Source organism: Balaenoptera borealis, assembly GCF_965194805.1.
Source record: "Balaenoptera borealis genome assembly, chromosome: 4".
NCBI lineage: Eukaryota > Metazoa > Chordata > Mammalia > Artiodactyla > Balaenopteridae > Balaenoptera > Balaenoptera borealis.
The window spans coordinates 74,051,051-74,073,084 of NC_138861.1; the positions used below are offsets into that span (position 1 = coordinate 74,051,051).

The following is a 22,034-nucleotide window of genomic DNA, read 5'->3' on the forward strand; positions in this document are numbered from 1 at the left end:
CTGGTCCCTGGGTACTGCAATCACTACAGCTACCTCTGCTACTGTTAACTGCAAGGCCTCATGCGTGCTACTAGGCAAACTTGCCTACCTTATTCTCAGTATCTGTAAGATGTGCTGTATCTCATCAGAAAAATCTTTGGTCTTAAACGAATTGAAAGGGGAAAAAACAAAAAAAAAGAAAAATCTTTGTCCTGCCATGCAGATAAAACTCCTGCCGGGATCCCCACACTGGTCCACTAGACGTGGCAAAATTCCAGCTACCATTGTAGCTCATGCTCAAGCAGGGACCTCTGTCTTATTAACTTGCAATTCCTTAATATACCATCATATGGAGAATTCATTTCCCCCCAGTAAAATTAGCTGAGTACCAAGGTGCTATTCCCTTATCACATCAATGGTGAATGTTAAATGAACATGTTACTCATCATTCTGTTACTTTAAGCAACACTAAATTAAACATCCATCCTCTGTATTTAAAAAAAAAAACAAAAAACCACCTTGAAATAAAGAGTGCAAGACTTGATTACTATTAGCAAATCTAAAAGAAGTTCTACTTTAAGAACATAAGCATAAACATAACTTGTAAGGTTGTAAGATCCTTTGGATCCCCTGAACCATTCACTTCACATGGTGTCCCCTCTCAAAATACTTCCAGATGGTCAATTTTCACTATAATCAGCGATTAAACCATGATACTATGAAATATTATGCAACAGTTGTAAAGAATAAGGAAGGTCCTTAACTAGGACAAAGATCCTCAAATTCTACTCACTGCAGAATATCAATAATCTGAATTATGTAAAAAGCACAGAAATCAAGCGTTTCAATATGCATACACATATGGAGGTTAACAGTTAACAGCAGATCATTAACAGTAGTTAATTCTAGAGGAGAAACAAATGAGAGTAAGAGGATTAGTAGGAAGAGAGCTAGTCAGGAGGAATTTTAACTTGCTTGAATTTTGAGTATGTAGTTGTACTTGCATTATGTCTTTTAAAAATTAGAGCACACCAAAAAAGAAATGAAAGGTGTGGTATTTTAAAATCAATAAAAGAATTAAGACATCATTCTCTAAAATTGCCTTCTGGTGGTAGAATCTCTACCACTGGCAAATTTCTACTTGCAGTTTATCCCTTAAGGCATTCCATCAAGCTTTCATAACTTTTATTGTACTGTTATGACTGACTTAAGCACAGAGAAATGTAGTATTTCTGAGTTTCAGTCGTTCAGTGTGATACTCAAACTGTAATAGTCTCGTTTAGCTTAAGAGGGCACCCCCCCACCCACTGAACTGGGGTAAAGTGAATAACTCAGCACATGAAACAAGAACCTAGGTCTATGGGGAAAAGAGAAAGCTGTTTTTGATAGAGAATACCAGTTACCATAGAAGATATATAATTGATTTAAGCAAAAATCAGTAGATGCTAAAATCAATGGCTGTGTTGAAGAACAAGATTGTTTCACTATATCATCCTACAGAATATTAATTATAAAGGGAAAAAAAAACTTTCCAGTTGAGAAATGTGGTGGACAACACCTTAACCAAATAATAAAAGTTAACACAACCAATAATGGCATCATGTGCCTTCCAATGTAATGCACCAGTACTTACTATTCCTGCAAAGATGCGTAACCTGAATTGAAGCATGAGGAAAACAATTAGAATAATCCAAATTAAGGAACATTCTTTAAACAGCTGGCATATGCTCTTCAAACTTTTAATGTTGTAAAGGACAAAAGCATAGAGTTGTTCCAAATTAAAGGAAACTGAAGAGATGTGACAACTAAATGCGATGAGGGATTAGGAACAGGGAGATTGTTGAAGGTTAATATTAAGACATTTGGCACACTTTGAATATAGACTGTGTATTAAAGACTACACCAATCTTTAAAGTCCTGAATTTCGTCATTATAAGAGAATGCCCTAACCCTTAAGAGATAAACTGAAGTATTCAGAGATGAAGAGGTATGCTTGCAACTTAATTTCTGGGGATCCACCACATAATACATACATAATAGAAAGCAAATGTGAGTAGTGGATCACAGTAAGGGGTACACAAGGGACTTCCTTGGTGATGCAGTGGTTAAGACTCCGAGCTCCCAATGCAGGGGGCCCGGGTTCGATCCCTGGTCAGGGAACTAGATCCCACATACATGCTGCAACTAAGAGTTCACATGCCACAACTAAGGAGCCAGCGAGGCGCAACTAAGGAGCACACATGCCGCAACTAAGACCTGGCAAAACCAAATAAATAAAATTAAATAAAAATTTTAAAAAATAATAAGGGGTACACAAGAATTCAGGGTACCATTTCTGTAACTTCTCTGTAAGTCTGAACCTTTCTCAAAATAAAGTTTCTTTTTTTAACTTATTTATCTGGCTGCGCTGGGTCTTAGTTGCAGCACGTGGGATCTTCATTGCAGCATGTGCGGGATCTAGTTCCCTGACCAGGGATCAAATCCGGGACCCCTGCATTGGGAGCACAGAGTCTTAACCACTGGACCACCAGGAAAGTTCCAAAATAAAGTTTCTTAACTAAGTATCTTTCTCAAAACTTACTATTTCCTGCTACTTGGGTGAACTCTCCTTGACTTGTTAATGCATCCAGAAAAAAAAAAAATCCTACTCTATGAACACAGAGATTTCTGCATTATCAAAATCTTAAAATTACCACTACCATTGTATTATTAGTTGAAATCAAGGAAACACACACACACCAAGACACCACACACATAATTATTCTTGGCCTGGGCAATTAAAAACTATTTGCCTTTCCACGGGCCAGATACTGTTTTAGGTGCTTGAGGAAAGCAGTGAACACAAAAGCATTCTGACTCTTACAGAGATTACAATATAGTTGAGTAAAGTAGTGGACACAAAAGCCCACATATAACATTAAAACTCCCACTATTTTGCAAGACATGAAGACAAGCAGGTGGATTATACAATTTAATAATGTCAAATAGAGGAAGCACATTATATACTTAAGGATACTTACTCTGTTATCTAGTGGAAAATGTCTTAATATTAAAACTACATGCCAAGCACTAGGCTAAGTGCTCAATAAGCATTTAACACTCAAAGCCACTCTATGGATAGAAGTACCATATGCCCCCATTTTCTGGACGAAGAAAGAGGTTTAATAAAGTTAAAAATGATTTGCCCAGTTATAGTAGTAAGGAAGAGAGGCCCACTGTGAACCCAGCTCTAACTGCAAGGGCCACAGAGCACCTCATACAGCAAACATCGAAATCCTTTAAAAAGGCAATTTCGTAACACAAACTTTCCCTGATTACCAAACATTAGCACATTGTTTTAGCAGCTTCACCAACCTGCCTTTATGGAGCTGAGGATGAGAGCTGTAACGTACCCTAGAGATCATACTACTGTACCGTTAACTCTAACTACAAACTAGTGTCAAGCCCTGACTGAGACCATGGGCAGAATACAAAGAAAGGATGGCCAAAGGTTAAGTGTAAACGGATGATACATATGAAAATCATAACAGGGTGAGCCTCTGAGAAAGGAGCAGCAAGGGACTGGAGAAACACACTAATAACCATTCTTTCATTCCTTCAAATAACAAACCAAGTCACACATCAGTAACATTTATATATTCATGATAAATTCCCCATATATCCTTGCATCAGGCAGAAACTTTCATGCTCCTCATCACTGATTCTACCATGCCAATAAAACAAATGCTTGGAAACTCATTTTGCTTTGTTCCTGATAAGGACTCTTGCAAGAGGGGGAAGCAAGAGGGGGAAGAGAGTGAAATCACACTCATCGGTTCAACAAGAAATATCTATTCTTTCCTGAAAGCTTCCAGGTCACTTGCTGCATCAGGACAGAATGCAATCCGGTTGTTTTGATGCTTACATCGCTTTCCCTTTTCCCTAAAGTCCACAAAAACACCTAAGCCTTCAACATACAGCACCACTGTTTATGTGAACTAACAAAGGAAAGAGAACCTTATTAGAATGTGGCTTATCACTTTTTCATGGGTTTCATACTCTTCTCAGACTTCCACTGAATACAGTAAAATCCTTAAAATAGTGCCCGGGCTTTCAGTGAACATTCAATGTAACTCATTTTATTTTCTCTTCAGTGCATCTTTTTTCAATTATGAGTTAAAATTTACTAATACCAGGCCTGCAACTGAGAAGGGACATGTATATCAAAACTGTTAAAGGGACCTGTAGTTGGGAAGGAATTACTATGTAAAATCTCCTATAAATTGTCTGCAGGTTGTTTTTTCCCAACCTTCACCTCTGCCTCCCAAATAGCAAATTATAGAAAGACAGGCTTTAGACTACTACCCACTGGGATTGTTAACTCAAACAAAAACATCTGCCACAACCTTTCTACCTACCATGGGTTATTTGGGGTAAAAGATTTTGAAAATTAATACACTTGCAATTCCAGCCAAATAAATTGACTTCCTTGATACTTGATGTACCAATAATAAACAAAGGCATAAAATGCTTTTTAAAACTTTATTTCAACATAACTATACTTACAGAAATACACTCATATTGGTTATTAGAACGCAATTTAACTTATCCTACACAATTTGGACCAAAAAACTTGGTACATGGTTTGCTTTAAAAAAGAAAGAAAAAGCATTTGCAATCTGGTTTATTTTTCCATCTATTACAAATGTATATAAAAGATCCACCATCAAATGCTGCTAAAGCAAACAGCATGAACCTTGAGAAATTAAACTTTGGTTTGTCTCTGAAAAATAACACGTATTGCACTGTAAAAGTTTATAAAATTGGTGCAACAAAACATTGTTGTAATGCTTCAATGCCAGTTCACAAAGCTCGATAACTAATGGATGTTGATGAGGGTGGGGAGAGCCTATGTGTACGTGTGAAAATATAAAAGCTATCCAATCTAGTTAATATTGCATGTAGATCACAAGTTTACTCAAATCAAGATTCAGGTAATTGCTTAAATCTGAATTAACACTACTAGTCCAGTTCATCTGCTGAGGTCAACAAGGAAACTGCGCAGTAGCTGTTTTTCTGATTTGTGCAAAAAAGAAAATGAAGTTTCTTCCCCCAGGTTTTCAGTCTAGAACTGAAACTACAGGAAAGGTATTCCTTCCACTGTTAACATTCATGGGGTGATAGGCGATGACTCAAGCTTAAATCTGAATTAGCACTCAGATGAGAAATAGTTCCCAAAGTTAAAGACCACATGACTTTAGAGGTGACTCTAGAGGGACTCTAAAGTCATGAGAAAGATAAAATGGCCCTTCTTGGGAGACCAGAGTAAAACACCCAGCCATAGTTGTAAGGAACCTTAACAAAAAATGCAGCCCTTTGTGAATGACACCTCAATTTAACTTTAAAAAAGAAAAACAGGCAGCCCCATAGAAGCAGCTCTGAAAAGAGGAAGAAAACATAACTTAAAATACCTTGAAAACCAATGTGAATATAGGTTCAGAAGATAGTTAAAAGAGATATATTTTTATAAGACTACCAAGGATTAGGCTTATAACATATTCTAATATTTCAACTTTTGCTCTAGTACTAAACATCAATCTACAAATAACATGTTCACTTTTTATTCCTTTATCAAAAGGGAAAATTCTAGCTTCAATCCTATCCAGTGGAGGGTATACTGAGAAAACAAAAAGATTCAAACAGTTCCATGCAAATATCACATTTTTCAAATGGAAGAACTCCCAACTAGACCAGAAGTTCTTATTACTAATGCACTTTTCATTGAAACAATTTTTAATAAGAACAAATACATGGCATTAAGGTTCAGAACCTAATATAGGCCTGACAATCAAGTCCTTGTTTTCTGGAAGAAAGGCCTCAAGTCCACTCAATTTCCAGTAACAATGTTTTCACAGATCACTTTCATAATAAGGAGTTTTAATTTCCTTCATACTTTTGTTTTTGGCATTCTAGTCTTAAAATCTAGATTAGAAAATTAGTCCAATTCCCCAGAAGTCAGATTTTTTCTTTTGAAGTATCAAAGAATGCACAAAACCTCTTCCCAAAACTGATTCCCAATCTGTAATTTGTACTTAACATGAATCTTTTCATATATACTGTAAAAGGTAACTTATACAAAATGTACCCAAGAATATTAAAAAATATTTGTTAGACAGATTTAACTAGCCTTATAATTTAAGTTTTAAAACATAAATATTTGCAGCTTGATCTTCCATTGACAATGATTGTCGGAGCTTAGAATTCAACATCATTTACAAATCCCCAACGTGCACACAAAACACACACCAGTAACACAACTTACTCCTCATGTCTTGAGAGAATCTTCTGCTTCTTTAAATCTTTGGCCTCCCAGTCAATTCCAAGTTCAAATGTCTTTTAACTTGGACTTCACTCTCAGAATTTTAACAAGTTTTCCACCCATACTTCAATACTTTTTCTAATCTTTCCTGTTGCATTGCCAAACTCTGAAACCTGCCTCAGAGATCATCAGACAAAAGAAAATCAATGAAATATAAAGTGGTTATTTCAGAATAGGACATGGGAGAACTGGAATTGTTCAAGGTTCCCTATGGGGATCATACTTTATTGGGACTACAATGAATAACTGATGTCAACAAGAAAAATCCTTTACTGGATTCTTTCATATTCTTTGGTGACTGGCCAAAGAACCTACCAACAAAGTTTGGAAGTACATACTCTTCCATACAAAGTGCCCCACAGGAACACGAGAATAGCTGCAGCTCATCTGAGTCCTCGCCTGTAGAAAAAGGCAGTCACAGGAACAGCTAGGACACCCACTAGTTGGTGGAGATCCCTGAGAAAGTGTGATTTTTTAAATCTGGACTGAATTTAACTTTCACCAGCCTTTTTCACTGTATTCACAGGAAGTAGCAGCTGATCTACCAGCACTCATACTACCTTTCTCATCATAGGTTTTCTGTATAATCGCTATGGCTTTGGAATCTCACAAACTGATATTCTGTATAACTTGAAGGAGTAATTATGCCTCCTAATTCCAGATTTGCAGTTTCCAAATAAAAACTACAGTTCTTTATTCAGCGGAGTAGACATAAAAACACCAACCATCTATGAAAGAGGTTTTCCTCTAAGATACGATTTAACACCGTACATTTAGGAAGTAGATGTACTAAGACAGGCCAAAAGTTTACTTATGGTTAGTATTTGAGATAAAAATCCATTCAGTATAGACCTAGTGGCTTATTTATTGTAAAGTTCAAACTGAGAGCTATGAATTCACTATACGCATTTAAAATAAATAACTTATATGAAATGCAGATTCTGGCATAGATATGAATATCAAAATCAATGAATTTAACCTGCATGTTTCATTTGCTCAGAAATTTGCACACACTAATATTCTGCAAAAAAGACAATTGCAGCAAAGGAAAAAAGAAAACTGCCCTTTTGCAAACAAGATTAAAAGCATCCCTCCAAAGAGGAAAAAATAAAATGCAAATATATGTATAAAGTGTTACTGTTCAACAAAAATGCTAGTTCTAGAAAAAAATATAACTGCATAGATTAAAAAAAAAAAACAACAATGTGCAACATCTTAAGCTATTAAAGCACCAAAATAAAAAAACACACCAAAATCAATGTTTTTATGACGATTAACATATACACAAATAAGAAATATGTATTGATCAAAATTCAGGAAGTAAATACCTTGGCTGATACACTGTCCATTGTTGGCAGAACTTCTCTTCAATTTAAATGTCTCTTTTCATCTCTAAAATAATTTTAAAGTGCTAACTTTATGTAAAGCAGGCAAATTCTTCAAGTAATTTGCTATTTAAGTATGCCAATTTTTACAGAGCTAAACAAGGAACTAAGAATAAACTAAAGTGAAACAGGAATAGACATGGGGAAAAAACTTGCAAGTTATAGCTGAACAAATCAATAGAATGCTCTAATACGACCTTGGCCCTCTTGGCTCAATTAAAAGCAAAAGCTAACAGATTTAGCTGGCTTATTACACTAACTCCCTCGGATTTGCTAAAATTTGTACATCATTAGGTACATGGAGTCCTAAGGAAAAGAATGCCACTTAAAAATCAAGATTGGATACTAATTAAAGCAATTTTTTAAAAACAAAAGGTTGTCTACTACTACAAATGAATACAAAATGTCAGAGACCTTACAAACTAAGAACTGAAGCCTTGCCCAAAGTTTATTTACTCCTGCCCTTGAGCTGCCTCTTCAAGGAAGTATACATTAACCAAATGGCGATTGAGGTGTTTGCTGTAATCTTTTTCCTTTCTAAAAGAACGATCACAGAAGATACAAACAAAATCTCCCTCGGCCACTTTGACTGCCAAGGCTTCCTTTCCATTTTTTCTACTAGTCTCTTGTGGAACTGGCCGAGCCCCATTCAATCCAGAATCATCACTATCCTCTGACATGTTGTCACTTAGGTCACTTCCATCATGACTGTGGATGCCTTCATCTTCATCCATTTCCTGAGACTCATTTACTGCCACGGTGACGGGAGGTGATGCCACAGTAGCTGTGGACACTGCTTCACATTTTTCTAGCGGTAGAGGAAGAAGTGGTGGTGAAGTTGGTTCTTCAACTGCCGAGTCTCTGCCGGGGGTATTCTCTGTTTTCTTCTCATCAGTGTCCCTCTTCATTTCACAAAGCATAGTGTCAGCCTGATGTTTACCATCTAAAGTTTCACCCTCTGGCATATTCAAGTTTTGTTCAGAGGATGAAATATTGGCAGATGCCTTGGTAACAGCAGCAAGACCAGCTAGACTCTGATCTGCCTCTTCTGCTTCCACTTTTTGAAGGGGAGCTTCTTTATGTCCTTCGCCTGCAGGGACTAATTTTTGGTCTTCTGACTCTTCCTCTTTTAGGTTTTCCTTTGGCAGAGGTGGTGATGGTGGTAAGAGATCCTGTGCACCTGCACTTTCCTTTAGAAGCTGCCTGTCTTTAACAGGCACTAAGCCAACTTCAATAAGGACTTGCTCCTTCTGCGCCATTTCACTCTGCATGTTGGGCTTTTCCTTCCCATTATCTTTCTGAGGAGACCTTTTGGGCATCGGCTCCATGGGGGGAGGAGGCTCCACATGAACAGGCCCCTTCTGAACAACCTCGACCTCAGCATGCCCCACAGCGGGGAGAGGAGGATGAGGAGGAGGGGATGGGGGAGGAGGAGGAGGAGGAGGGGGCGGCAGCAGCTCCGTCTGAGCAACCTCGACCTCAGCATGCCCCACGGGGGGGAGAGGAAGAGGAGGAGGAGGAGGAGGAGGAGGAGGAGGAGATGGGGGGGCAGCGGGAGGCGGCTCCGCCTGAACAGGTCCCACCTCAGCGGACTCCACGGGAGGAGGAGGCTCTATCTGAGCGGGCCTCCTCTGAGCAGGCTTGCTGCTTTTTTTACATGGTTTACTTCTCAGAGTTTTCTTCTTTGCACTGTTTTTCATGCAAATACTTTGCTTTTTATTCTCCTCTACTTTGCTGTCACCCTTTGGCACTTCTTGACTATTTCTGGATTTGCTTTCTGCCTTCTTTTTCTTTTTTGTCACAGGTTCCTCATCATTAACAGGTTCTTGTAAGGAACGGGCTTCAGCTTCTGTCTTCCTTTTGCTTTTCTTGCTTTTACAGCTTTTTTCTGAATTATTTCCTGGGCGCACATCCATTTCTTTAGCTTCCATTGCCGATTTGCGAGTTCTGGTAGTCACTTGGCTTGAGGCATTACTACAAGGCTTTTTCTCTTTTGAAACATTATCTTTTTTCTCTACTTTGACAGACCTCTCGTTTTTCTTCCCAGTCACATCCCCCTTCATTTTTGTCTGCTCTGTTTCTGTTTTCTCATTGGTGATTTTGTTATCAGGCAAGTCAGCCTCTCGCTTTTTGGTTTTCTTTAGTTTCACTTTTGAGACATCCATGGTCTTATTAGGACAAGTAGGATGCTTAGATTTGAAATGATACTGCAGATTACACTTCTTGGAAGCTGCGTAGTCACATACAGGGCAGTTGAACTGCCGTGGATTAACATGTAGCTCCACGTGTTTTTTGAAGTTACTTCTATCTGCTGTTTTGTAGTCACAGTGTGGGCAGTTAAGAGGTTTAGGCCCATTGTGAACCTGTCTTGCGTGACGGGTTACTTCATGTTGATTAGAGGCCACATAACTGCACTGGTCACACTTAAATGGCTTCTCACCTGAAGGTAAACAAGAGATGTTGCAGAAGGCATACATTAAGAAATGAATTCAAGATTTACTCAAGCATACTTATAAGGAACTGGATACATGTAAAAAAACAAACAAACAAAAAACCACCAAAACTATTTCTTGAAGACTTTATCATGCAAATTACATTTACCATATTTATTTGTATATCCTTCCTCTATCCCTTGACACTGATTCTCATAGCAAATGGGAGAATAATTATCTCAGTTAATCACCATCTTCTAAAAAGTTCATCAAGCTAGGGCTCTCAAGCACTAATAAAGGACACAGATTCATCAAGAAATACACAATTACTGGAAAAGTGACTTGGGCTCTTGATGTTAATTTGGGGGCAAGGGCACTCAAAGAGATAAGATAATTTTAAAGTTTTTATGTTTAGTTAAAACAAATGTATAATGGAGTAGAACATAAAAATCCCATACATTTCAGATAAACCTTGAGGCTTCAAAAGAAATATTATACACTCTAGGCTACACTCCCAGACCTTCCGTGTGAAAGTCTTAAAAGAATGCTTTGGCTTCAGGGAGCAAAAGGATTTTTCTTTAAATTTAACCCTTTTGTGCATCGTGGCAACAGCCGAGTCAAGTTTCACTTAGCAAACTTTTTCACTGCTGGAGTTTCTAGTCTACAGCAAAAATATAACAAGTCAGAAATCTTTTCTTGATTTTCTACCACCTTCTTCTAAAGAATGGGCAAAGAAACTAGGTAAATGAAAAGGGGCATACAAATATATATGGTATATAAAATTAGCAAAGAAAGTAATAATCACAGGTACATACAAGACCAGAAGCCCACCCCCAACCCCCAAATTAAAGGCATTAAGATTAACTCATTCTTCCTGAATACATACCTATCTAGATCACACTCTAGCAAATATTACCAAATGGTATCCATACCCCACTGGTCCAATGGAATGCATAGCAGAAAAATGGAAATTGACATTTATGAAAATTCATCTCTCAAACATTCTCAAATTTACATCAAATCTTATTTAATTTTTTTCATAAAGCAAAACTACTCAGACATGAAGTAAAACCATATAGACGGTAAGCTTTACATGATTAAAAAATGTCTGATGACAGAATACTCGATCACAAAAACAAAAACTTATTCGCGTATGTCAGATTGTAAACGTAGCTAACTGGACAACTCTTCCCCACATTAGTCCACTAACAGATTCATAAATGGAGGTTTCTAACAACATGCTGCATTAGTCTATACCTGGCCCTATCCTCTCCTCTCCATTGAATGACTTCAAAGGAGACAAACATTTACTTAACATATATAGACATAGAATGGGGAAAAGATGCGTGACATAACAGTTAAGAATTTGTTCTACAGTAAGAATACCTGGGGGGATCAAATATGGGCTCTGCAAATTAATGTGAAGTCTTGAGCAAGGTACTGAAAACTCCCTAAGGCTCAATTTCCTCATCTGTAAAATACTCTTAAGTGTTGTGAACTATAAATAATCTAATCCACATAGACCTCTTAGCAAAGGACAGATAGCCAAGCAGTCAATACACATTACCTGTAATGCATCACTTTTGGAATGGCTGGTAAGTTTTAGAATGGGTAAACAAAAGGGAAGATTTCATGTGTTTATCCTGCCTTACCATATAAACCCTACCTCTCAGTAAACAAAGAGCTGATGAATGGAGCTGATCTCTTTAGGAAAATATTTGTGCTCATAAAATAATTAAAATGAAAATGGTCATTTTTAAGTCCTAATGAATGAGGGTATTTACACAGCCAGCATCAAGCAAGGTGCAAACCTCCATCTGTGAAATGGTCAGGGAATGGGAGTTCGTAGGACTCTGTTTAAACAGTGATGGCATCATTTAGTTGCTTCATTCACCCTACCCACATTTTTGCTTTGTTGCCGTTAACCTCTTTCTTGTATTGAAAGATCTATTCATCAAGTTTAGTTTATTAATACCTAGCTCAATGAAAATTCTTTTGCCCTGTACCAACAGTAATATTTACCTGTTTTTGATCTTTATAAATATGTCAGATGTCTATTTTATTCTTCCTAAATTAATTTATAGAGATAAGGGAAATTCAAAAAGGGAGTTTTACAAGCTTTACACATTCTTATCAAGAAGAGCCCAGAAAGAGTAACAAGGGAACTTTTAATTAAAGAGTAATAGGGGGATATTACTCAGCAATAAACACAAAGTTCTGATAATGCAGCATGGAATGAATCTCAAAAATATTTTACAGAAGGATGTTACATTTAAATCAGAGTATCAGTTGAGGGGAGACTATGGGAGTATTGACTAGAAAGGGTAAGGAGAGAACTTTTCTGAGGGCGGTAAAACATTTCCTGTCTTCACCTAGATGGTAGTCAAACAAGAGAAAACATACATAAGGTCACTGACCTGTATACCTAAGATGTGTGCATTTTCATGTGTATCAATTAAACCTTAATAAAATACTATTTTTAAAATTATTCTAAAATTCACAAAAAGACTCTCAAACCATAACATGTTTCAAATACTTGGTGAAAGGAAAATAATTTTTGCTGAAAAAAATATTTTTCCGTCTTAAAGAGTAGTTGATGGAGGTGGAACTTGCCAAGTTGTTAGTTTCCTTTAACAAACATCCATTACACTCATAATGGGAAAATATTCAAAATGAACTCCTATGCTGGCAGGACAGGAGAACTATCCAGTGTGATACCTACAAAAACATCATAAACTGGATGTATTTCCTCCAGGATGAAATGGTAGCATATCCACTCAGAATAGGAAATGGAGAGCTGTGGATTATGTCAGGATCTCTAGACTACCCAAGTGAGGATACTTCAAAACCATTAGTTACAAACACCAATAAAACACAGAATAACACCAGATTAGGTTAGTGTGTCTGTATATTTCACTAAACCAATACTCTGATCCCTTCTTACTTTGGCCTCAGAAGACCTACCCTAATGGAAGTGCTCCAAGGAAATAACCAATGTGGTTTTGCTTTATAAACCAATCTGTCATTTTAGCTAAAATGTACCAACTCAGCAGAGCCTAGTCTCTTCCAGAAATAAGAGACTGAGCATACACTTCTCTTCCCTAAAATACATTCACATGAACAAGGAAGTGAATGCCCAAGGTGACCTATAAAGATCAGACTCAAGACCACAGAGAAAGCATCCAAGATATTCACGCCATGCAACCCAGTCAGAAAGACTACCTACCCAATTTGACCACACTTAGCCTCACTTAATTTGCAAGTGTTATTATCAGCAACTTCTAAGAGAAGTACTAAAACATAGGATCGGCTGGAAATAATTCAGCACACTCATACACAAAACAAACTAACCATGTTTGTTTCCGGTTTGTGACTCACAAATTGTTGGCATACAGAAAAAGACAATGGCTCTGCTCTCTCCATACTCTGTGCTATGCTGTAGCTTCTTGAGCCATTTTCTGAGCCATAATATTCTTTAAACACTGCTGATGACTGAAAATGAGGGTGGGGGAGTTGAGGCCAAATCCGAGCTCTTCTAAATTGCAAGAATGACAATTAACCTTAGGTAAAACACTTATCTTCTCTAAGCCAGTGTCCTAATCTATAAACTGGGATTTAAGTATTCTAGAGGTACTAAGATTATAGATAACAAATTCCAATTTTTCAGTACCCAGCATGCATACAATGAATAGTAACTGCTACTCATTATTTTAACACTTTTTAAATACTTGCTGTACTATAACAGCAACTACTAAAAATCACCTTTAAAATATAGCAGACAAAAGATAACAGTAACCAATGCAAAATCATTCAGGCAATCATTATTGTCTGGTGTAAAACACCATAGATAAAAATTTATACAGTGACAAAAGTATTATCGATTCAATGAAAAAAATACAAGTGTGTTGTCATTCTGATCCAGTGACACTAGTATTAGGTCAACCAGATATGACTTCAAGTGAGGCACATTATTAACTACAATTCAAGCATTTAGATTTAATTTCCAGTGTACAAGTTATACAAGGCACAGGGACAGAGGAAAAACTAAACGATACTATGAGAAAGCAAGTTTACACAAATCCAGAAGAGGGGACATTCCAGAGGAAAAAGGGCCATATTTCTCCAAGGCCTTAGTTTCCCCATTTGTAAAATGGTGACAATAACAGAACTTACTCATCATGAGACAGTTATGAAAACGGAAATGATCCAACTCATGAAAACTCTTAAATATTTTATTTAAGGGCTAGAGCACAAGTATCAGTAGGATATGATGGCCTACCCTCAATAAAGCAACCATATTACCCACAGAAAATGAAACCAGGAAGCACCCAAAAGTAATACTAAAAACAGGTTTCTGGTTAAGTGACTCAATAGTTTAGAAGATTGAGAAGGAACATTCAAAGTATAAAACTTGACAAGAGTGTAAGGTCAAGTTGAGCCAGTGAGCATGCTGTGAGCCCTCAGAGCTGCTCAAATTAGAATTCATACTATAATCAAGTCTTACTCAATCACTGACTTAAAACAGCAATATCCAATAGAAATAAAATGCAAGCAACATAGGTAACTTTAAATTGTCTAGCAGTCACATTACAAAAGTAAAAAAGAGGTAACATTAACTTTACTACTTACTTAACCCAATATATTCAGTATCATGCCAACGTGTAATATTAAAAAATAGATATTTTACATAATTTTCTTCATACTGTTTAAATTCAGGTGTGGCTAGTGGCTATCCAATTAGACAGCACAAACTGTTAACCTAAGGTAATTGCTAACTGTTAACTTAAGGGAGTTGGGTCTACATACACTTTGGTAAACAGCAAGATTTTAGCATACCTCCTCCACAGGGGTATATTTTCTAAATTTAGGAAGAGAGTACTCTGATCAGATGTGACTGCTCACCCAGGGTCAGTGTGGCCAAAATGAAATAATTATCCATTCAAGACCACTATGCTTTTTAACTTTGCCATCTACCTACGTATTTTGATAATGGGGACCAATTCTGGTGGTGATCATGATAATTTCAGTCACTAGAGGGGATATAAATCTCCCACTTGTTATAGCCCTGCATTTTATCTATTATAGGCTAATAAAATGGGATCCTGGACTATTTATCATTCTTTAAAGTTTGACTTTTATAAATCAGTCCTCAGATGCCCTACCAACTGTCAAGAGAATAAAGCCAAATTTCAGGACCTGAGCAGGTAGCTAAGAAGGAACCCCTGGAACCTGGCAACCACACACTATGAAACTTGGTGTTATACTCTGTTGGGGATGCGGAGGGAGAGTCGGGAAGGAGTATAAGAAGGCAGAGGTTGTTCAAAAAGGATAAACCAGCCTTGGTCTATGATAGCAGTTCAACTTTTATTACATCATGGAACTTGATGAAGGTCTGATGAAAATTAAGGACACTCCTCCCAGAAAAAGTACACACATACATTTATATTTAGTTTTGGACATTCCACCTACAGACTCCCTGGTTAGGAATCTCCATTTAAATACAGCTCCACACTAGTAGACCACGAATTTTTAACTCTAATTTCAAAATTATATCATAAATGAACTATAAATAAGGACCCAGTTCCAAGTCTAGAAGAACTTTCTTATAATGGTAGTATACCAAAGATGATAGAAACGTTCCCATTTATTACCAACCTGAATGAGTACGCATATGTCTGGTTAAATGAGTCTTCTGAGAACTTGAGTAAGGACAAAGTTCACATTTATATGGACGTTCTCCTACAAAAATATAATGATTAGTGTTCAAATATGATAAAATAATGCAATTACAATTCTCACTAACAATATACACATCATTCAGTACTGAGCATTTTTTAACAAGGATTTCTTTTTTCCTGTCCCTGGCAAAATGATCAATTTTTATCATGTATTAGAAAGATTATTCAGAATACACCTAACTACATTATTTTAGCTTTGCTGACAAAAAATACCATTGGCTTTCTGAATTCTCACAGCCCTTTTAATTTTCACAATAATGCTACATGTTATTACATTAAATATTAAGAAATGAAAAAGTATCTTAGATCAGGTATAAAATTAGAATTATCCTTTTAAAAAAAATCCACAACATTGTAGATCAACAATACTTCAATAAAATTTTTTAAAAAAATCTACCCAAATTTTCTGATGCTATGACTTAGGTAACTTTTTTGATCCTTATAAATGATAAATCTACCATTTGAAATTGTTAGCTTAAAGCAATAACATTTTTGAGTGGGGAAGCTGTTGTTTTAAGCTAAAAATTTCAAGTGGTAGATAGAACTTTTATAAAATAGGTCAGTGTTAAAACAAATTATAATCATAAGGCCACAGGGACTGAGAGCAACTGAAGATGAGAGGCCAGTGATTTACTAAAGAATTTAAGACTCAAAGGCAGGAAGTGTGTATTTTTTGGAAGCACATTGTCAACCACAAAACATATCAAAAAACCAGCTTGCTAATTTGTTTTCATATACTCTTTAGCCACAAGGTAATAATTATGACCTCAGGCAAGCTTCCTCATCTGTAATAGTACCTTCACTTCCTAGAATTGTGAGAATTTAAATCAAGATAATATATCCAGAGCATTTAACGCGGTGCCTGGCACATAAAGGCCTCAATAACCATCAGTTATTATTTTGTCTACACTATAAGTTACAGTAATAGATGTGTCTAAAAAAATGGGATAAGGAAAAGACAAGTACAAAAAAAAAAGAAAGAAAAAAGAGAATGTGTTGATGATGGGACTTCCCTGGTGGCGCAGTGGTTAAGAATCCGCCTGCCAACGCAGGGGACACGGGTTCAAGCCCTGGTCTGGGAAGATCCCACATGCTGCAGAGCAACAAAGCCCGTGCGCCACAACTACTGAGCCTGCGCTCTAGAGCCTGCGAGCCACAGCTACTGAAGCCCGTGTGCCTAGAGCCCCTGCTCCGCAACAAAAGAAGCCACTGCAATGAGAAGCCCGCATTCATTGCAACTAGAGAAAGATAGCGAGCAGCAACAAAGAACCAACACAACCATAAATAAATAAATAAACAAACAGAATGAGTTGATGACTGTGAAATGTGTTCCTAGTAACTATTCAGCTGTTATTAGCCAGTAGCTATAGATTAGCTGTAAATACATTATAGCAACAAAATGCCTACTTCGACCTGGAAGAATTTTAAAACAGCTTAAAAAACGTTGAATGTATTTCTGTAAAGAAGATACATACAGACTTCCCTGGTGGCACAGTGGTTAAGAATCCGCCTGCCAATGCAGGGGACACGGGTTCAATCCCTGGTCCGGGAAGATCTCACATGCCGCAGAGCAACTAAGCCCCTGTACCACAATTACTGAGCCTGTGCTCTACAGCCCGTGTGCCACAACTACTGAAGCCCGTGCACCCTAGAGCCGGCGTGCCGCAACTACTGAGCCCACGTGCTGCAACTACTGAAGCCCAGGTGCCTAGAGACTGTGCTCCATAAGAGAAGCCACCGCAATGAGAAGCCTGCGTGCTGCAACAGAGTAGCCCCCGCTCACCGCAACTAGAGAAAGCCCATGTGCAGCAACAAAGACCCAATGCAGCCAATAAATAAATAAATAAGTTAATGGAAAAAAAATTTAATACCCTTACAGATTAACATGAACAATCCACTAAGGATAATTTACTTTTAAATTCTTCATAACAAAATAGATTGCTTCTATCTGTGCAACTCACCAAAAAAGGCATAAATACTCTAGAAACACTAGTAATTTTTCAGACATACATATAGGCAAAAATGTCATTTTTTTTTAAATGTCATCTTTTAAAGTAGAATTTGTGTACTCCAATAAAAATTAATTAAAAAAAAAAGTAGAATTTGTGAACTGGTTAAATATTGAGACCACAAAATGAAAAATCTTTTGACTGAAGACTGAAATGAAAATCCTCAGCCCCCTAACATGATAACTACCTACAGAAATGAGATTCGGAACTTTGAATCTTAGTTGTATGTGACCCTGAGCACATCACTTTAGGCTTTCAGTAAACACTTACCCTGTTTTCCTCAGTAAATTGTTCTGAAGATTAGCAGAGAGTAGAAGAAAGCACCTAACACTGAGCCCTCAATACAGGAACATAAGAGACCCACTAAGTGAACTTGAAACGCAGGCTACCTAAGTGAGAAATAAGAAACAAGCGATTCCTGTTGATGATCATTTCTTATCTCTGCTCTTCAGCACTAGATGAATTTTTCCATAAATACAACTTCAGAACCATGCGTTTAATACCACTGATACTCTCAGAATTTACATAATCAAAATACTATCCTTCCGTTTATACACCAACCGTTTTGAAATTTTTTTCTTTTAAAAAACCACAAACTAGGTAATACCGGAGGGAAAAGCTTTTAAAAAGTATTAAGACAGGGACTTCCCTGGTGGTCCAGTGGTTAAGAATCCACCTCCCGGGCTTCCCTGGTGGCGCAGTGGTTGAGAATCTGCCTGCCAATGCAGGGGACACGGGTTTGAGCCCTAGTCTGGGAAGATCCCACATGCCGCGGAGCAACTGGGCCCGTGAGCCACAACTACTGAGCCTGCGCGTCTGGAGCCTGTGCTCCGCAACAAGAGAGGCCACGATAGTGAGAGGCCCGCGCACCGCAATGAAGAGTGGCCCCCGCTCGCCGCAACTAGAGAAAGCCCTTGCACAGAAACGAAGACCCAACACAGCTAAAAATAAATTAATTAATTAAAAAAAAAAAAAAAAAAGAATCCACCTTCCAATGCAGGGGACATGGGTTCGACCCCTGGTCCAGGAACTAAGATCCCACATACCACAGGGCAACTGAGCCTGAGCTCCACCAACTAATGAGCCCGTGTACCACAACTGCAGAGCCCACGTGCTCTGGAGCCCCTGCACCACAACTAGAGAGAAGCCCACGCACGGCAACGAAAGATCCCACATGCCGCCACTAAGACCTGACGCAGCCAAAAATAAGATAAATAAATAAATAAATAATTTTTTTTAAAAATGTATTAAGTCCAAATAAGTTTAACACTAAAATGTGAAATGAGATATGTACAACCAATGTTAGCTATGTAAGTCATAACCTTATTGTGGAAATATCAACTTTAATGTGGAGAAAAAGTTAAGTAATGAATGATGAGGTATATAAAATACAGCTATTAAAATTAGTCACCTGGACTGTAATTAAGTGAAAATAAACCACTATAAGAAAAAAAATTAAATGGCAAAAAGTAGAGATCCTACTTAAAAAAAAAAGTATACATAAAAAATTGGAAATATACAACAAAACTGAAATTTTTCCAGTTCTCTCCATTTTCCTTTTTTTTCTTAATTCTAAAAATGTCTTAAATCAACTAATTTAGACTTACTGTTGAAAACATTTTTAGATTTGGGGGATAATTTTTAAATTGTTCACTGACTCAACAATTTTGAAAGTATCAAAATATAACTGACACCAAAAAAATCAAAATTTAATAAGACAAAGACACTAGTCACATTCTTTTTTTTAATACTTTTAAAAAATATATTTATTTATTTATTCAGTTGGCTGTGCTGGGTCTTAGTTGCAGCATGCGGGAATCTTTTAGTTGCAGCATGCGGGAATCTTTTAGTTGCAGCATGCGGGATCCAGTTCCCTGACAAGGGATCGAACCCAGGCCCCTTGCATTGGGAGCACAGAGTCTTAACCACTGGACCACCAGGGAAGTCCCAACAATGGTAATATTCTTTATGTTGACTTGCATGGTGGCTATGAGTATATATATTTGTAAAACTTCATCATTGTCAATAATACCTCAATTTTAAAAAGTTCATAAAGGTGTACACATAAAAGTCATGCACTTTTACCATATGTCACAGTTATTACCTGAAAGCTCTACAGATTATGGCCAATTCTAAATTAGGCCCCAAGGTTTTCAGAAAACTGTGAAAGGATATAAAGTACTTACGGCTAAAGAATATATGGTATCTGGGATTTGTTTTATGATATTGCAGGTGAGGTTAGTTTAGTCTAACAGTTTGTTTAATTAAAACTGTTAAGTGATTAATGGTGTAGGATTCCCAAGTAACTCTCATTCCTATGCCATGTAATTGTGAAGTGTTTATACTTTTTTACTTTTGAAATAAAATGGTTTCGAAGCCTGGAGACAATCAATCACAGGTTACAACAAATTCCAAAGAGACTGCAAATTTTTACATAACTAGATTTTACAGCTTTAAATTACACAGAAGCCATCAACTAGAGCTTAGGAAGCTTGCTACACATGGTCTTTCTTGTAATGGAATTTCATCTGCAAGTTTTCTTGTTTATGTCTACCACTTAAGCAAAGCAACATCAATTCCTCTCCTCAGTATGACTCACTTCAGCATGGGGTTCAGTCCTGCAGAGTGACAACTACTCAAAAAGGGATCTGATGCAAACAGCATTCCACAGCCCCTTTTCACTTCTGATGCAAAGAGTAGAGTACTAGGTTACCCTATCCATTTTGTTCAGTCCAGCAATCAGTCCTCAAAGGTACCAATTCGTATCAGGAAAATGTTCACATAACTATCAGTAGTTACACTGTTTTTAAAAAATGAGACCCCTTAATTACAAAGATTTGAAAGTCAATTTAAAAGTGAATAATTAAGGGGTGTTGGAGAGAAATGGGGAGCAACCACTGAGAGGGGTTTCCTTTTGGGGTGAAGATGTCCTAAAATTGACTGTGGTGTTGGCTGCACAAGTCTGTGAACACACTAAAACCAATGCATTCTAACTTTCAATGGATGAACTGTGTGGGAGTGGAGTACATCTCAATAAAGCTGTTATTGAAAAAAATGAATTGCCAAATGTGACAAAATATTAATAACTGTTGAGTATAGGGGATGGGGACCCATGGGTGCAGCGAGGCATTCTCTTTGCTTCTGAGATGTTTGAAATTTTTCATTTTTAAAGTGTTTCATTTGGGGGGTAGAGTACACTTATAAATGAGAAAGGTCCTCTTACCTGTATGAGTTCGAACATGCTGAACATAATTGTTTTTTCTGTCTGAAAAATAGTTGCATTTTCCACATGTGTATACCTTCCTTGGAAAATGGTTTCTCAAGTGTTTCCTCCAGTGATATTCGCTTACTGTGGTGTACGTGCAAATGATGCACTTGTAGACTCGCTCATTGTCCCCGGCTCGGGTGTGGTGTTTCAGGTGAGCAGTATAGTGATCATAGCGATTGGTATTGTAGCCACAGCGGTCACAGCGAATGGGGCCCTTGGAGAAATCTCCCTCTTCCCCAGTGGAAGAGCCACATTCCCTGGCTTTGGCTTGCTTCTCTGCACTTTCTTCCACAAAAAATTTCTTGGCACTATGAACTCGGATGTGATGCACAAACTGTTCTTCAGATTCTGCTTCATACTGGCATGGTTTACAGCGAAAGGGCTTGGTCTTCAAGTTCTTGCATTTGTCCTCTGCTACAGGTGTTTCCCGAGGAAGATCTTTATTTGCGCTGTACGGTTCTGAGGCAGCTGACACCTCAAACACAGGCCGTGGTTGGACAACACTGAGTTCCAAACTCTCCAGTTCCATGTTTTCCAGCCCACTGGGCTCGCCTTTTACCTCAGGAGACTCCTCGAGTCCTTCTCCATCACTATCTGAAAAGTTGTTATCCCCAACAGGCATCAATTCTGCCATCTGTCTTTCTTCGCCAACCAGGTAATCACAGCAGCCGCCGTTTACTTCCCCAGTTAAGGCCACATTTGCCAACATGATGAGCTGAGGCGCAGCCAGTTCAGCTCTGGACAGATCAGGCAAGTCATACATGTCGTTAGGCAAGGCCATGCCCATGGTGCCACTGCCGGTGAACAGACCTCCTCCTCCGGAAGACTGCCCCATTACCTGGGTGGCCATAACGGTGTTCTGCAT

The 22,034-nt window shown here is 37.7% G+C and overlaps 1 protein-coding gene and 1 long non-coding RNA gene across 10 annotated transcripts in view; one reads left to right on the forward strand and one right to left on the reverse strand.

Annotated features, from left to right (window-relative positions):
* LOC309627973 overlaps positions 1–22,034 on the forward strand; it is a 67,235-nt gene that overhangs the window by 12,096 nt on the left and 33,105 nt on the right. The window lies entirely within an intron of this gene.
* The window catches only part of LOC309627849 (RE1-silencing transcription factor-like), a 29,230-nt gene continuing 7,673 nt past the window's right edge, over positions 478–22,034 (reverse strand). For all 9 annotated transcript variants that reach the window (XM_082390116.1, XM_082390114.1, XM_082390113.1 and 6 more), the window contains 3 exons: positions 21,125–22,028; positions 15,810–15,893; positions 478–10,162 (listed from right to left, as the gene is read on the reverse strand). In XM_082390116.1, coding sequence (XP_082246242.1) covers positions 8,175–10,162; positions 15,810–15,893; positions 21,125–22,019 — 2,967 coding nt within the window. In that variant the 5' untranslated portion in view covers positions 22,020–22,028 and the 3' untranslated portion in view covers positions 478–8,174. The remainder of the gene's footprint in view (positions 10,163–15,809; positions 15,894–21,124; positions 22,029–22,034) is intronic.